At 49.1% G+C, this 17671-nt stretch overlaps 1 protein-coding gene across 2 annotated transcripts in view; it reads left to right on the top strand.

Moving 5' to 3' along the window:
• KIAA0319 (KIAA0319 ortholog) overlaps positions 1-17671 on the top strand; it is a 69285-nt gene that overhangs the window by 40197 nt on the left and 11417 nt on the right. For both annotated transcript variants that reach the window (XM_054985080.1, XM_054985079.1), the window contains exons 13-14: positions 4699-4850; positions 5191-5329. In XM_054985080.1, coding sequence (XP_054841055.1) covers positions 4699-4850; positions 5191-5329 — 291 coding nt within the window. The remainder of the gene's footprint in view (positions 1-4698; positions 4851-5190; positions 5330-17671) is intronic.

Raw genomic sequence — 17671 nt, 5'->3', positions numbered from 1 at the left:
CACCCCTATTCTGTCCTCACAACAGCCTTATGAAGCCGCTTAACCTGAGTGACCATAGGTTGGATCCTGCAAGTTCGTTCTGCTCGCAGTGGTGTTTTCCTCCAGCACAAAAGGCCTCTCCTTGATGCGAAAGGCTCTTCTGACAGAATGGCCTCTTGGGAAAGTGCCTTATGCCAGAGGGAACTTTGCCACTAGGGGAAGAGATCTGTGGGATCTAGCATAGTGACTTGCTCAAAGTCATGGAAGAGTGGGGAACTGAACCCAGGTCTTCCAAATCTTTCTTCTACATTTTAACCATCACCCCATTGCTGCTGCTGTTACAATGTGGTTCTTCAGAGTGTATTGAAACCATTTAAATTTCTGCAAGAGCCTTTGCTACACGGCCAGGTTCAAAATAAAATTATGTGCCAACACACTTTCTACTTTTCTTAGTTGCTATCATGATCAAAACCTCTGGTTTTTTTCCCATGCAGTAGGTTGGATCCTGCATATCCATTAATAGTTGCAGTCCTCTTCTCCTTGGCGCAAGGAGCCGCCTCCCTGACCAGGAGGCCCAAATGTGTCAGAGAAGATGCCTTACACCAGGAGAAAAACTGACGCTGGGCAAAATGGATCCACAGGAGCCAACCTATTGCTGTCTAGTCTGTGTACTGCAGCATTTTCAGGACAACAAAAAAGGGGAGAAAAAAACAGCAACCCTGCAGAAGAAGGGTAGCCAAAGAGGCTAGGGGGAAAAATGGAATTAAGTATAACTAAAAACGTGATACAAATAATTAAAACACGAATATAATTTAATTCAACAAATAAAAGTGTGTAAGTATGATTAAAAACCTCAACAGTGTGGTTGAACATAGTAAACTCACACACATACAGGAATATCAGTACATTTTATCTCTATATGTACAGAATCAGATGCATTTTAGCTCAAGGGCCGTCCTCAGTGGTATATATATCATACAAAAATACCTGACCCAGCACAAAATAGACAGAAAGATGTTATATAAAATAGGGTGGAGTAAATTCATTCAGTTCTTCCCATAGAACAGCTTAAAATGCAATCTGAGCATCCATATTAAAGTTCTTCCTTTGCCTATAAATCTCCTTAAGCTAGGTCAGAAGTACACAAATCAAAGATGGAGTGTTAAGCTGCGATCACTTTTATTTGTTGAATTGAATTATAAACCGGTGTTTTAATTTTTTGTATCGTGTTTTTTAGTTGTACTTAATCTCTTTTTTTGTTTCAACGTCATTGTTCTGTTCTCCTTGGAGTATAGCTCCTTGTTCTGTTTTTCCTCTGTTACACCCCCTAGAAGGATGGTTACACAGTCCCTGTGTGAAATACTTCTTTTTCTTGTTCTGTGATGTGTTTCTCTTAATTTTTATTTTGCCCCAGTTGTTACTAGTAACAGTTGCCTTCATTTGACGGTTCTATGATGGCACCGTTCCAGCTCATTTGTATTAATATCAATTTGTCTCCTGCTTCTACTGTCTTTTTGAGGAATCTCAGACAAGCAAGAGGAGAGTGCTGTAATTAGGAAGCTCTTTAGCCTGGCATCCTCTATGGGATGGCTATTTTGAATTACTTTGGAGATAATTAGATGGCGATGAATCTCTTTGTCCTCATCTGTATTTCTGCCAGCTTTAGCTGTAAAGGAGGGATTGGAACCTTCCTTTCTCAGCAGTGGATTTATGTGCAGGGGTGGGTTGCCTTCAGACTTGTGTGGTCTACTTTCTTTAAAAATACCATTTCCTCTAGTCCCCTGGTTGTGTATTAAATTTCTGGTGTGAATCTCTGGTCTTCTGCGCAGTCCCACATTGGGGACTGTCCACGCGCAGGCCTGCCAACCAGAAAAGATTCTCTAGCTCTAAAAGTCCACAAGGGGGTGCTCCGCCCTATTGCGCATGCACAGGGGTTTCCCACCGAATGCAGGTTGGGGGTGGAGCACCCCTATTCCTCTTGGTTCTTTTTTCGCCGCCATTAGGAGAAGTTCTCCTTAGCTGTACTCCTTGCTCGAGAGCTGGATCTCTAAATGTAAACCTGAATGTAAACCAGAATGCTTTTTGAGTTTGGATATGAAATACTTTGATTAACTGACATTGGTGGCCTGATGAAGAACTGGGTTTGAAACGAGCCGAAAGGAATAGACCGGTATAGCTCGTCGCCACCTTGGAGCTCATAAATCTTGGACGCCACCGATTAACTTCAACTGGCACCGTTTGCAGCCTGTGAATAAGAGGCTCCGTTAATATATGGGACTTGACTCTCTCAGTCTATTGGAACAAGTTTGCAGCCACATTGAATTGAATGGAACTGTTGTGTTTATATTGATTGTATAATTTACTTGTGCTGCAATAATAATAATAGCTGTGTTGGCACACTTCCTTGTATTGGTGTGTACTTAACTATTGTGGAAGTGTAATCTTCTCCCTTTGTTTTGGTTGATCTCATCATAACTCAAACTCATTTTAAAGGAAATGTTTACAACCTGAAATAAAGATGCCTCACACTGTGGAACATGATCATTGTCTGCTGCATCTGGGTGAAACCCAGGAGGCATACTTTGCCAGAGGTTCACACCTAAGCCAGAAGTAAAGGAGCTTCTTGGCTCAAGCGGTGTTATGGGAGAAGGCTCTCCTCAGCTCATATATACCAGCAGCAAAGATATCTGTCACGATGAAGCCCACAATCACTGTGAATGGGCAATTAATAACAAGTATGTCCTGTCCATTTCATCTGTGAATTTTCTCCACTATGGACTTCCTTGCATTACAAGGGCTAAATAATTATGTCCCCTAGTGGGTACCAGATCCCTTCCCAAATTCCTTGGACCTCAGGTTTTTGTCGTAGTTCCACCTACTTCCCTGATACAAGGATATTTTGCAGAATTTGCATTTTCCTCACTCTCTGCATTCTACTCACCCTTTTTTTGGCCATGCCAGGAATGTTTTCCCACTTCAGGGACTCTGCCCCATTATTGATGCCTCTGCTTCCCAATACTACCAGACCCCCTGTGTAGAGGTCAGGTATACCACTGTGATATAGCACCTCTGAAACTGACTACGTGGCTACTGAACCCACAAGACCCTGGCCATTTCCACATGGCTTACCTTCTTCCGGAAAACAGCGTCTTCAGATGTGAAATCATGCGAGAAAATGCTGTTATCGCGTGAAATCGCACGAGAAGACTCTTTCTTCTGCGATAACAGCGTCTTCTCACATGATTTCGCGTGTGAAGATGCTGTTTTCCGGAAGAAGGTAAGCTGTGTGGAAATGGCCCCTCTTTCTCCAATGAGGTGAACCAGGCCATTTTGAATTCCTGCAAAATGGTATTTTTGGTACCTTATGGTCACAAGTGGAATTGATTCCTAATATGGTTAGAAATTAAAAGGTTATCACCCTTCCCCTGATCGTTAGCAACTAATTTTAATAATTGCTATGACCAGGACCAATTTGTGTCTTCTATTAAAGCACAATTAATTTAATGTACTTTAATGGCAGGGTTGTACTTTCATGGAAGGGTTGTAATTTCATGGCCAGGTTGACAACATGTTTTCTTCTACTACCATATTTCTTGTGATTCTCAAGAATATCTTTGATACCCTTTGTCCGAGAATCCCTCCCTTTATGGAGCCTTCTGCAGTTTTTCTCTCTCAATTAAGATTAACACTTTTTGAACTCATGCTTTCCTGCCCCTTCCCCTCTTATCTCAGACGGTGGCATTTATGGTTGCTGTAATGTTGGCCTGACGACGGGGGGAACTCATGATCCTTCCAGCCAATTCCCCATTTACTCAGTTCTTCCGAATGAAGTTGTCTGGCACATCAGCCTCAAATTCTACCCAGAGGTGTCAAAATTTCCCTACAACAACAGGAGTCATGCTACCTGTTTTTCCCCTAATGCTGCTTCTGTAGCAGAACATCTTACACAGGTTGAATCTGAAGAAGGATTTTTTATGTCAGAAGAACCAAAAGGTTCACAAACCTGAACACCCTCTTATGTGTTATTCTGGACACCATAAGGGTCTCCCAGGTCCTTCCAAACCTTATGTGGATGGATAGTGACAGTTATTAAGCTCTGAACCAATGAGGCGAAGATCACTTGAACCATGGTGATCAGAATATATTCGACTATGATACAAGCCTCGTTGGCAGCTTTCTCATGAAGGGTCTCTCTTCAGCACATCTGTCAGACTGCCATGTGGTCTGCAGCTGATATAACTTAGTAAAACACTACGCTGTCAACACAAATACCAAAAAAGTGGGAACAGCTGTCCTGCATTTCTTGGCCAGCTGACCCACTCACACCCAATGTGGGACTACACAGAAGACCGATGATGAAAACAGTGTTGCTCTTACCTGTAACAGTTGTTCATCTAGTGTCTTCTGTGCAGGCACACATTCCCTCCCTCCTGCCCCACTGTGGGTGTGTTTGTTTTAACTGTATTATACATCCGGCAGCTCAGGAGAACTGAGGGGAATGGGGCGCTCTGCCCCCAACCTGCATTTGGTGAGAAACCCTTGCGCATGAGCAGTAGAAGTGGAATATGCCCCCTTGTGGACTTTTAGAGCTAGAGAATCTTTTCCGGTCGGCAGGCCTGCGCATGTGCAGTCCCCAGTGTGTGCCTGCACAGAAGATACTAGATGAACAAGAGTTACAGGTAGGTGCAACACTGTTTTTCTTGCTGTTTTCTTGTTTAGAAAGCAACCACCCACCACAAGCTTATGCAGGAGGCAAGCACATTCTTGTTCTTCCCAATAACTCTATTGCTTTGGATGGTTCACAGTCTGCCGATGACCAAGGAATTGTTTCCTATCTCTGGACTCGGGATGGTCAGAGTCCAGCAGCAGGAGTAAGTATTTTAACAGTTTACCCTGGCCAAATTAATCTTTTCATATTTGCAACCTTTTTACTCCTTATTTGCATTGTTGGCGCATGTAAGGTCTATTGGATAAAGAGCTGGGTTTGAACCTGGAGTAGCCTTAAGCAACCCATTATGAGTCTCAATTCTCCATCTTTAAAATGGAAATAAAAGAAACCAAACTTACGGGTTTGAGGAGGGGGTGAGCAACCACTATCTCCAAGGTTGTTCTGAACTAGTTTTTTTGGCATGTGAATGTACATTAAGATGATAGGCAGTTGTGAAATGATTAGTCTTGAGTTCAAATGAATCTGAAACTTGACTCTTGCAGGATGTGATACATGGTTCGGACCACGAGGCAGTGTTGGAACTAACCAATCTTGTGGAAGGGATCTATACTTTTCACTTGAAAGTCACTGATGGGAGAGGAGATTCAGACACTGACACCGCTATAGTGGAAGTGCGGCCTGGTATGATCTTTAAAAGGACATAAATAGCTTATGTAAATAGCTTATGCTTATTAAATAGCTTATTCTTATGCTTATTAAATGGCTTATTATTAAATAGCTTATGTAAATAGCTTATGATCTTTAAAAGGACATAAATAGCTTATTCTGCCCAGATCCTTCCCTTCTTGCTTATAGGAAGTACAACCCTAGCCTTAGGCTAGGGTACCATTCTCTATCAAATGCTGGCTAAGTAGGTTGGGGGAGATTTCTTGTTGATGCCAAAGTTGATAATTGTTTCACACTGTTAATTTGAACCTCCATTGCTGTTCAAGGCAGGTGCCTAAAGTCCTCTCAGAAGTATTGGTGCATTCCCTAGATTTCCCAGTCACCGGGTCAGTGATGATACTACTTGAAGCCACTTTCGAAGGGTACCTCTAATAGAGGTCTGCAGGAAAAGTCAAGCCCTGCTTCCTTCTCTTACATGCTTACAGCATTGTGGTGTAGTTGTAGTTGTTAGAGTGGTGGTCTAATTCTGGGGAGTCCTGGGTCCAGGGTGACCCTGCACCATTCACTTTGTCTCAGCCTAACCTGCTTCACAGGTTGCTGCAGGGGTAAAATGGGACAGGGGAGAATCCTGCACGTAGCTCCAAACTTTTTGGAGGTATTTATTAGATAATATGTCATTGTCAAGCTTTTCAGTGCTCCTTGGTACCTGCAAGCTTTCCAGATGCCATATTTTCTTAATGACAACTTATATGGGTTGTGCCATAATTTAGTTGAATATAAGTGTGGAGATGGTGGTTGCTGGCAGTGGCAGTGGTGCTGCAGTGGTAGGCGGACTAGTGGGTCTCTGGCTTGCTACCCATTGTAACTGGGCAACGCTGGGTACACATCGCTGGGTACACATGAGCATAAAGAAAAAGTAGTACAAACGGGCCCAATTCCTGTCTTTGTGTAACTAACAATGTGAAAATGTTGTTCAAATGCCACTTGTTTTGAAGCTGTTCTCTTTTTTCCTTTTTTTTCCATTTGATGCTGTAAGACCATATGGTACTGTATTCTCTTGCTTGTTAGTGAGCTGTTATAACCAGTATTTTGCCTGTCTTGGTTCTTTGAGCCTTGGGCCTCATTTAAAAGTGGTGCTGGCTGTATAAACACAAAGAACACACTTTTATCTGAGTGAAATTCCGTGTGGCTGGCATCATTAGAATGCCAGCATGACCACTGATGCCTGGCGTACTAACACGGCATGTGCAATGACCAGAAGTACAATTTAAACATGAGAGCAGCTTATTGAGCACTTTCACTGTAAGTTTTTTGGCTGGGCTTATTCAGCCTGCCCTTATAAATTAGCCTCAGACTTCCAGAAGCAACAGAGTGGAGTGCCCCTTGACTGCTGTGTTCTCTGTCCAAAACAGAACATTGTTACCAGAACTGCTCTTTATTATAATGGGGAATTAGCTGTAGCAGTCTGTAACTATTAATATTAAGCGAGGATCATAACCTATGTATACGGAGGTCCTGATCCCAGACACTCTAGTGAAAAAGAGGCAGACAACGAGTCAGGTTCAAACACGTGTATTGAGTGTAGCGTAAGCCTAGCTTGCACAATCATACAAAGAGCATACAAGGTCTAAGAAACATAGAGTATGAAATACAGAGACGTTCGCATTAGCTGGTTCCCAACGATGATAGGGGGAATACTCACTTATCCTGAAGCGAAGCAGAGACACAACAGCGAGGTGGCCCAATGCCAGCACTGGGACCACAGACGGACAGCAAGGAAGTCTGGATAGGGATGGCCTAAGCACCGAGTGGTCTGGGAGACCCGCTTAAATACCCCAAAACGTACCCTGGGGCTGGTGCTGTACTTGGTGGTTCTCACAGATTAAAACAAAGGGTCTAATGGGCTACTGAATGGCTTGGATGGGCCACTTTGGTAATCAGATTGTGATAAGTGACACCTCAGGAAGAGGGGACAAAAGAGGGAGGGGGAAATCCAAGTGGGCTGAAAGGATGTTCCAGCGGACAGGGCTTGTCCTGATGTCATCAGCTTTGGAATGCGGAGGTTTCTTTGAGATGCATTCTCTAAGTGCTTGGGATGGTCGGCACTTAGTTCCTTCTCCGGGGCGGCTCCTAAGATATGCAGAGCGGGGCGAGGGGCTCTCGCTGCGGACGTGGTGTGCCCGCTTCGCCGAAATGGCTTCTCAAAGCAGTCTTCTTCCCAGGGTCTTCTGGCTGCCTGAGAACATGGATGCCGGCTGGGCATAGCTGGGGCTGGATAGCAGGCTGCCCGGTAGCGAGGGCAAGCTCGGCGACCGGCCCGCGGGAGGCTCCAGGCGGGAACTGACCAGGGAGCGCCTAGCCAGGCTCGCTGGAGGTTTCCCCGGCAGGCGCCCGGCTGCTAGCAGCGGCTTGGGCCCATATGAGGCAGGCTTCCATGGAGGCAGCGGGAACAACACTTTAAAACACAGTCCAAGGCAGGAAACAGGCACAGTCCGTGGCAGATGGCAATGCAGGCACGGGGCACACTTGTAACAGGGTCCAAACACACACTAGGAAGTCCAGATACAGGTCAGGGCAGGGCTGCCCAGAAAGAGAGTCCTTTGTGCAGTTAACCAAACATGGAGTCAGTGAACTACACAGTCTATAGCGGCAGCAAGGTAATTGACACGCAGGCAGGAAACTGACACGTGTATCAGAGCACACACGTGCAAAGCAGTCTTTGGGTGTAGCAGTAAAACAGCAACGCAGGAAACTTTAACACAGTTCATAGCAGGCTTTAAAGCAGGGGAGGGGGCCTACTTGGCAACAATTCCCCCCCTCGGAGACCCCGGGACGTCAGGCGCGCGGGTCTCCGAACTTGACTTCAAAGGCGAGGTGGTCGGCAATGTCCGGTGGTCGAGCTTCGAGCGAAGAAGGAGTGGGAAGGGAAGGAGGGGGAGGCGTCACTCAAAAATTTAGTTTGGAGAACCACCTAATCCGAATAAGTGCAATTTAGATCAGCCAATGGGCTGCAGGTCTCTGGGTTCACACCAGGGGGTGTGCTAAGTGCAACCGTCAGAATAAATAGTAATAAGTCATAGGTGATAGCAATTCATAGTAATAGGCAGCAATGACCAATTCATGCATATAAATAGCAACAATTCATAATTGTGTACATTGATTAATTCATGGATGAGGGTAATTCATACGGAATTCATGATGGGTTAAAAGCACTAAAAACCAGGAGCAATTAATATACATGGATCAATTCATAAGCATAAGATTTAAAAGCAAAGACAATTCATGGTTCAATTCATGAATGTAGGATTAAAAGCAATTCATACAAGGTAAAAACATAAATATCTATATAGGATAAAAGCAATGATCTAGGGAGTTAAAACCAATTCATAGAGATAGCAGCAATAAAAGCAAGTGCGGAGAAACAATTCATGAGGGTAAGCGGCGGAAGGGCTCATAGGGGGTCAGAAAAATAGAATTCTCAATTAAAAGACCAACTCATACAGTCAAATTAAAACCAAATTCATACAGGCTAAAACCAATGTTTAAATACCCAGTAAAAGAGACCGTTCAGGAGGGGTCTCATTTAAAACCAAATTCATAAAACGATAAATAGGCTAGAATTACCTCGGCGGAGGGAGTTGGGTTAAGAAGGCAATTCAAGGTTAAAATCAAATTCATAGGGATAAAGTTCATGGGCGCACTTGCAATAGATAGAGAGAGGGACTAGTTCGGGGCTAAATTCATGGGAGTTAAAATTCATAAAAGCAATGGGGAGAAATTCATAAAACCATAGAGTAACAAAGATCACAGACGGCTCAGTCCGCAGTACAGCTGCTGGACTGGGTTGCATATTTACAGGAACAAGCAAACTTAGTCCATGTGTTCCAAAACACACTTCCACCCCCCCTTGCTGTCTGCGACAATCCGCAGAGCAGGGTCGGTGAGCGGCGAGAAGGGCTTCAGGCACACAGTTCTAGTCCTCATGGAGGTGGCGCTGCTGGCGGTCGTTTGGAGACGGGCCGTGGGCTGGGAGGCAGAGAGATATGTCCCCCCCTAGTCCACAAGAGGGCCTCGGAGCGGAGTCCGGCAGCAGAGCGTCCATGGGGCCGGTGCAGGATCCGTACACATAATAAAACATAGTCATAGTTCATGACAACATAAGCAATAAAACAAACAAGGGTTAAAGGAGGGCGCCAAGAACGACCCTTAAGGCAAGAGGAGGTCGGGGTTGTAATGGTCCAAACGGTAAGACAGCTGGAGCTGCTGGAGCTGTCGGCGGCTCCAACAGCCCAAATAAAGCAGTGAGGCACATAGTAGAACTTGAAAGGTCAAAATAACAACGATCGGGTGCAAAGCCAAGTTGTAAATTCCAGTGGCAGTGGGGCTCCAACCAAAGAGGGTCTCCCACCACGAATGCTCGCCGGTGGTCTTAATCCGCTGGACCAGATCCAAAATCTCCTTTCCATTGTGGGACACAACCAAAGCAGTGGTGTCCCCGTCCCTCTGGATGCTCTGGAGGGTGCGGTGAAGCTGCGGGTGGGTCAGGAGCTCGTGGATTAATTCCAGACCGATGCCAAGGGCGACAGGCTTCACATAACGATAGATGGAGGGTGCCACCAGGATCTCTTCTTGGGTCCAGACCGGTACCGTGTAGGTGAAGTCGCAGGCTGCCACCGAAGACAGGTTGCAAAAGCAGCGATTGACTCCCGGGATCACGGGCTTGAGCTGGAACGAGTTCAGGATCACAAAGTCGCAGGCCGTTCGCACGCAGGCACATCCTTTTCCAATGTAGACCACCGCGGAGCTGTTCTCCCGGACGACCTCGAAAGGGCACTCGTTGAGGGCGTCGACTTGCGGGGCTACACAGGGGTGATGAGGTGCAAAGGCTTGGTCCTGGCAAATGAAGCCGGTCTGGTCTCGATGCTGGCACCCTTGGAGGCTGACGAGCTGCCATCCGGTCGGGGTGAAGCGGGCCCAATGGTCGGGGTGGCGGGCGTAGAGGACCTCGGTGTCGCTGACTTGGAGTCCCAGAGGCACGACTGGATATACATGGAATGACTCGTGCGCACTGGCCGTTAATAAAAATAATTTAAGCTCCTGGGTGGTCGGTGAGAATGAGGAATTTACAAGAGACCACCAGGATTCAAGCTCCAGTTCTATGGGTGACAATTTGGGCATAATCAATCTTTTAATTTCCAGGGGCAAGTGCCCGTCCGTGGCTTGCCGAATTAGCCCCATGGCCACAGCCTGATTTAATTGTTGGGCTTGCATACATGCCATGGCTATTGACATGTTGCGTTCCAAAGACTGTGTCCCTTTGAGCAGCAGCGAAAAATCTCTTTCAATTTGACTCTCCCAGTTAACTAAAATGGAGCTGATCTCGTGTTGCCCATTCGAAATGGAATTTAGGGACTGCACCACCGGTTTACCTAAGTCGGAGATGCTAGTCGTGACATGGGCAAACTTATTAGCGAGAGTCTCAATATTGACCGAATCCATGATTGCTAAGCCTCCGGCTGCAGGAGCAGTCCAGTCGGCAATGCTTCGTCTGGCACGCGAGAGAGAGGGGGAGGGATCGATCCACAGTTGTAGCCATGCATTCCAACCCTTGCTACCGGCCTCCAGATAGGGAGCGCACTGCGGCAGCCTCTGGGTTATATTTAGCTCAGCTAAGTCTATGCGGATCTCTTTCAAAGACATTTGCGGGCGGACTAGAACTCTCTCTCGAATGTCAGTTTTCAAAACATGGGAGCCCACTATATGCGTGCCGCCTTGGCTTAATTGCTTATTGCTAACAATCAAAGGGTCAATTTGGATGGTGTGGGTCTCCTGGGTCCGGATCAGCAGGGAATAATTGCCTGGTTCGTGAGTCAAATTTACAAAGAGCAGCCCAAGCCGGTGAAATCTCTCTACAAGGGGCTTGGTTTGGCATTCGGGCGTCTGTTGAACCAGTATCCAATCGGGTGGGCCGTGTTTGGCTAGGTCTTCCTCTTTTACAATCCAGGTCAAGTTCTCCCAGCGTTCTATAGCAAAGGAGAGAACTGTGCCTGAAGGGGGCGTGACAGTGACTGATGCAGACTCAGTGGCAGTAGTGCCTAGTAGGATGGTCATTCTAAAGGGGTCTCCTGCCTTCCATACTGCGGCCGACACTAGAATAACTTCACAGTATGGTCCGAAAGCCTCAGTGACAAATGGCGAGGTTTCGAAGTTGGCAGGGGTGGTATATTTGTCTACCACCGGGACTGCGGTGGGGGCTGGCCTGATACGGGGAAGAAACATACATGGAATCGGAGCAAGTGGTGAAACCGTATCAGTAGGCGAGTAGCATACTAATTCTTGGGACATGGTTTTGACTCCCACACATAAAATAACAAGCTCTGGGGGTCGGATCCACTGCTCTTCGCAACTGCGGAAGTTTGTGCGATCCGTAGGGGTGGTCATATTGCTCTGCTGTACAACCTTGCAGACCATCATTTCATTCCCTGCTAGGGTATTTATACATCTCCAGTGGGGGTAGGGCATTAATTTGGACGGACGTCCCTCTATTAGGGTGCCTGCCAGCACGAGCAAACACAGGGTAGCCAGGTGCCTCATCTCCTGGCCTTCTTTTTCCTTTCTGTAGTGAAAATATCCTGGGGAGACCTGCGGATATAAGTACAGGCTCCCTGAGTTTATTGCAGCAGAAATAAAATAAAGTGAAGTAGGGAAAAAGAGGGAGGGCATTTTTCTGCCAGCACTGTATGTTAGGTGGGGCTCGAACGAGAAGTCCCGGAGCACTAAGCGAGCCTTCCAGCTTGTTGCTCTGGGGAGCTCCTGTGCGAAGGTTTCTTTCTATAGCATGTATATTTCAGGGGGGACGTCTTTGCGTCGAGCAAGGGTCGGCTGTGCGTTAGGCGGGATTATGCAAACTCGCCCCAGGGGTCCCTGGGTGCCTAGGCTATGTGGCCTTCAGGTGCCCCTTGCTCGGTGGCGGGCTATTTTTATTTTGCGGGCTGAGAGCTATCGGTCCGGCTCGGCCTGTCCTTGCCGTTTTAAAAAGAAAAGAAAACTAAAGAGCGGCTTACATTAACTATAAGGGTTGCTGCAGACGGGGGCCCTCGCTTTAATTTCCTAAAAATGGGCTTTCGTCATATGTTTGCAGGACTAGCAATTTTTGGAGGGACTCCCTCGGGAGGCCCCATTTTCTGGTTTAAAAAAAAGGTACACCGGGCAAAAAGAAAAATACACTGAGCAAGAAAAGTATAAGGAGCAAGAAGCATACGGGTGTGGGGTACTTTCGGGTTGCCCTCACCTGGAAGGCCTGGCATGGCTTCATTATAACTTCAATATGTCTCCCCCCCTTCTTTTCCTTTGTACGGTACGGGCAAGGGAAAAGATTACGTGGGGCAGGCGGCTGCTGGCGGAAAGGGCCGAAGTGGAGCCGAGGGCGCTCGGCGGCGTTTATCGAAAAGCGGCGGAGGCGGCCGAGATCTGCCGGCGCCACTGGGTCTGGGTTGTTCGAGGGTCATCTTGGCGCAGGGGATTCTGGCTATGTAAATGAGGTACGCTGCCCCTTGTGCGTGGCGAACGCACCCCAATAACATATTCCAGAGGTAACATATTTACAAAATACTGGCGGGTCTTTTACCTTTGCACTAAAGCGTACTAGATGGTGGCGCCGTATAGCAACTCACCATGACGAATATGAACATTAGTAAAAGAGAGGTGTTGGGCTATCTGGGGGACCTTTTCCAGGGGAGGCACGGCCCTCAAAGCCAAAGCCGACCATCATGCGAAAGCGTGGGTCTGGCAGGTGAGACCCCGAATCTACGTAGATGCGGGATCTTCACCAGCACGGCGGGTGAAATGTTTTCAAACAAAGAAATCACCTTATTTGGTGGTTTCAACGTTGGAAGACTGCATTCACTTCTGGGCTAAAGCCTCTCCAACCACCTTCACACACAGCAAATCTCTTTTGCCTGTGCAATTTTTTTTCCGAACATGCGGCTTACAATCCAATCAAGAATCACTTTCGGTGGTGGTCCTATTTGGCTTTGATTGCCGTGTCTTCTCCTAAGGGTCCCAACTGTGGGGCCCGCCTAATGAAGTTAAAGAATAGAACTGGAAAAACTTTTAACATTTACACCGATATCTACATATTCTATTGTTTCTTTTATTCTAAAGCTACAAAAGTCTGGTCTAAGGGGACACACGGTATCTCTGGCCCAGGGTGGAGTGATATCTGGCGAATCACTGGGCAGAGGGGGGCTGGGCTGGTGGTGGTTCCCCCCGGGTCATACACAGGAGGGGCGGTTTGCAGCGGCTTCCCTCTCCATTCTTTTAATTGCGAAGCGTGAAAGTATTTTAGCCAAGTGCCTCCTGTCTTTCTCTGGATAGCTACCTGATAGACGGCTGGGGAGACTCTTTTTGTGATAGGGACTGGGCCTTGCCATTTGGCTGCTAGTGAATGCGCCTTTTGCGAGAACTTCCTGTATAGAACGAGCTGTCCTTCCTCCCATTGCCTGGGATTCCTGACCCATCCTAGTTTGCGGTCCATATCTTTCTGAGCTGTGCCCAACTTCTGGGCCACTTGCATGTGGACGGCGTGTATGGATGAGAGCAGGTCCTGGACCCAAGCGTCATTAATCACTACGGGCTGCATATCGGAAGGGAGCTGCGTATCTAGCCAGAAGGCTTCCGGGAGCTGCATTCTTCGCCCTGTCATTACCATATGGGGTGTTAGCCCGTGAACTGCGGTAGTGCCTCTAATGGCCATTAGGATTATGGGGAGTTTTTCATCCCAGTCTCTCCCGGAGGAGCGAACCATCTTGCGGAGAGCCTCCTTGAGGGTCCGGTTGGTTCTTTCTATGGCGCCTGAAGCTTGAGGGTGGCCGGCTATGTGGAACCGTTGCTGGATGCCTAATGCTTTACAAAGCTCCTGTGTAACTTCCCCGATGAAGTGTGAGCCTAAATCGGAGTCCATGACTCGCACAATGCCCCATCTTGAAAAGACATTGTTGAACGGTAGTTTGGCGGTGGTGGCTGCATTGTTGCGCTTGCACGGAAACGCTTCGACCCATTTGCTGAAGGGGTCTATGACAGTGAGGCAGTAGCGATTGCCGCGAGCAGTGGGGGGAAGGGGGCCGATAAAGTCAATCTGTATGCGAGCCCAGGGTCCATCAATTCTCTGATGCTGGAGGGGAGCTCTAGGTCCGGTGGGGTCTGCATTAACCATAGCGCAGGACAGACAGTTGTCTACCCATTGCGCTACTTCGGTGCGCATGCCAGGCCACCAACCAACCTCTTTTACCCTTTCCAGAGTCAGATCCTTGCCTCGGTGTCCCTGCTCGTGGACAAACTGAATTAAGTCAGCCCTAACTTCCAATGGCACTACCCAATGGCGTTCGCCGGCTGCATCTACTGCCCAAACTATGCCTTCCTCTTCTCTGATCATGAATCTCCCTGTCTGATCCCTTCCTGCGGCTAGGAGGTCAGTTATTTCTGGGTCAGATAGTTGCAGTTGTGCTAGGTCTAGTGTTCCTGCGGTTCCCTGAGCTTGGCTGCGGGCTTGTGCTCGAGTGGTGACAGGGCGGAGGGGACAGTCGGTGGCTGATTCCGGTAGGGGAGCATTTTCAGTGGCGGCTGCCTTGGCTGCAAGGTCTGCCTGGTCGTTCCAATAAGCGGTCTCTGAATTTGTCTTCTGGTGTCCCTTGACATGGGTCACCTGTGTTGGGCCTGAGCGGGACTGGAGGAGTGCTGCTACCTGCTGCCATAGCTGTAGGTGGGCTACGGGTTTCCCATCGCTGGCCCTCCACCCCTGATTCTGCCACACCGGGAGCCAGACCGTGGCGGCTTTGGCCGTCCAATCCGAGTCTGTGTAAATGGCAAGTGGGCTTTCTGGGGGCTCAAACTCAAGCACCGCCAGAAGCGCTTGCACCTCAGCCGCTTGGCTGGAATGGGGGCGGGCTGGGCCTTTGAGGGTATGGGCGTCGCTCACTCGCACGGCGCCGTAGCCTGTCCGAGGGGAGCCTCCAACGTGAAAGGAGGAGCCGTCACAGAACCAGCATGTGAAGCCGTTCTGTCGGGCTTCCTCTAGCGGGACTCCCCAAGTGACTGGCCAGACAACCTGTGGTGGCGGGTCCAGGGGGCACTCGTGCTCGGTCCCGGTTACCAATAGGCCATAGGGGGCTGGAGGTTCAGTGGTTTCCTTTTTGAATTCTACTCCGTGGTTGACCAGGGCCAGGGTCCACTGGGCTATTCGAGCGTTTGACACTTGTCCGTCTTGTATCTTTCCCGACAGGATATATTTGAGAGGCGTGTGAGTAGTTTGAACTATTGTGCGGGAGCCTCCTATGATAAATTCCCAATGGGTCAGACTCCAAACTAGAGCAAGGCATGTCTTCTCACATGGGCTGAACTTAGTTTCTACTGCGGTTAGGTTGCGAGAGGCATAGGCTACTACTTTAGCGGTCCCCGCTTGCTGCTGGGTGAGCGTGGCTCCTATGCTTTTGTCTGATATTGCTAGCTGGATAAAGAAGGGCTGGGTAACATCTGGATGGGCTAGGGCCGGGGCTGCGGCCAGACTGCGCTTTAGCTCGGCTAAGGCTGTCTGTTGCTCCGGTCCCCACTCCCAGGGAGTGTTCTTCTTGAGGAGAGCATAAAGGGGGCGAGCTTTGTCTGCAAAGGACTCGATGAAGTCTCGGGAAAAGTTGAAAGTTCCTAGAAGGGCTCTGAGGGAGGGGACATCGGTGGGTGCAGGCAGCTTGGAAATGACCTCCATTCGCTGGGCGTCCGGGGTGCGACCCTCGGGTCCCAGGGTCAGACCCAGGTACTTGACGCTGGTCTGAACCAATTGGGCCTTTTCCCTGCTTGCCTTGAACCCAGTCTCGCGGAGGAGTTCCAGGACTTCCCTGGTGATTTGGCGGGCTAGTTCTTCCGTAGGGGCGTGGACTAAAATGTCATCCACGTAGCTCAGTACGTGGGGCCTCGAGGAGGGTTGGAGGCGTTCCCACATCTGAACTACATGGGCATGACAAATACTGGGGCTGGAGTGGAATCCCTGGGGTGTCCGTTTGAATGCGTATTGCTGGCCGCGGAAAGTGAACGCGAACTTGTACCAGCAAGACTCATGCAACCGGATGGAGTGGAAAGCGTTGGCCAGGTCTATGACCGAGTAGAACCGGGACCCAGCGGCAATGGCCGTCAGGATCTCATTGTACTTGGCCACAACCGGGGCAACTGGAGGGGTGGTGGCATTCAGGGCACGGAAGTCGACCGTCATTCTCCAGGTCACTCCATCTGCTTTCAGAACTGGCCACAATGGGGCGTTGCAGATGGACTGCATCGGGAGTATGACGTCCCACTCAAGGAGTCCTTCTATGGTCTTAGCTATCCCTGCCTCAGCTTCTGCTGGGTACTTGTACTGTCTTTGGGGAGGGGGGTCCTTTCCTTCAATCAGGACGCAGGCGCCCTTCACTATCCCACACTCGGCCTTGTCTGTCACCCACACTTCGGGAAAGTCCTGAACCCAGGGGTCTCCGGTGACAGGGGCGAGAGGAAGGGGGGCCTTGAGGGCTGCGCATCGATGGACTCCATTAACAAAGTCGGGGCCTCCCGGGATGCGCCACAGGAGCCCGTTCGCTAGGTCAATGGTCAGTCCCTCGGCACGGAAAAATGGCATGCCCAAAAGTCCATCGTCTTCTCCCCGGTTTGTGCACGCCGAAATCCGGGTGGCCAGGTTCCCAACGGAAAGGGGGATGTCCTGCCAGACCGGGGATTCCTGCATGCCGCCTCCAAAACCGGCGAGCTGCATTGTAGTGGGGGTCTGGGTGCCCTTTGTGACTAAGGTGGGCCGGAGTATATTAAGTGAAGCTCCGGTATCTATGAGGAGGGTGGCAGGCTTCTTCTTTTCCCCGGGAGTCCCGATCCCTGCCTTCACTGTCGGTCTCCCCCATGTATCCGGCTTTAGTTTGGCAACTATGCCCACGGAGGGAAACTGGGACTCGGGGCAACCCTATTCTGATCCTGCACCCTGATCGGTGGAAGCGGCGCTTCCTCTAAAGGGGTTGTTGGGACTCGGGCGTTCCCGAACCGCAGCTATTGGGGGACTCGAGAAGGGAGGGTCCGGCGGTAAAGGGGGCGCCGACGGAGGCACTGGGGGCTGCTGCTGGTCTTCCCATTCCATGATCGCCTTCATTAGAACGGACGTGGGCTTTCCGTCGAAGAGCTCCATGTTCGCTCCAATGTTTTTGAGGCGCATCCATAGTTCCCAACGGAGGGAGTCCCTGGACTGGGGCGTGCTGCCGCGGTCCCGGTAGCCCTCGTGGTCGCCCTGCGATGCTCCCCAAGCATTAGACTGGTCTGGAGGCGGGTAGACCT

The sequence above is a fragment of the Eublepharis macularius genome, chromosome 7 (assembly GCF_028583425.1).
Source record: "Eublepharis macularius isolate TG4126 chromosome 7, MPM_Emac_v1.0, whole genome shotgun sequence".
In the NCBI taxonomy this organism is placed as follows: Eukaryota; Metazoa; Chordata; class Lepidosauria; order Squamata; family Eublepharidae; genus Eublepharis; species Eublepharis macularius.
This window is presented reverse-complemented; position numbering and strand designations above follow the sequence as displayed.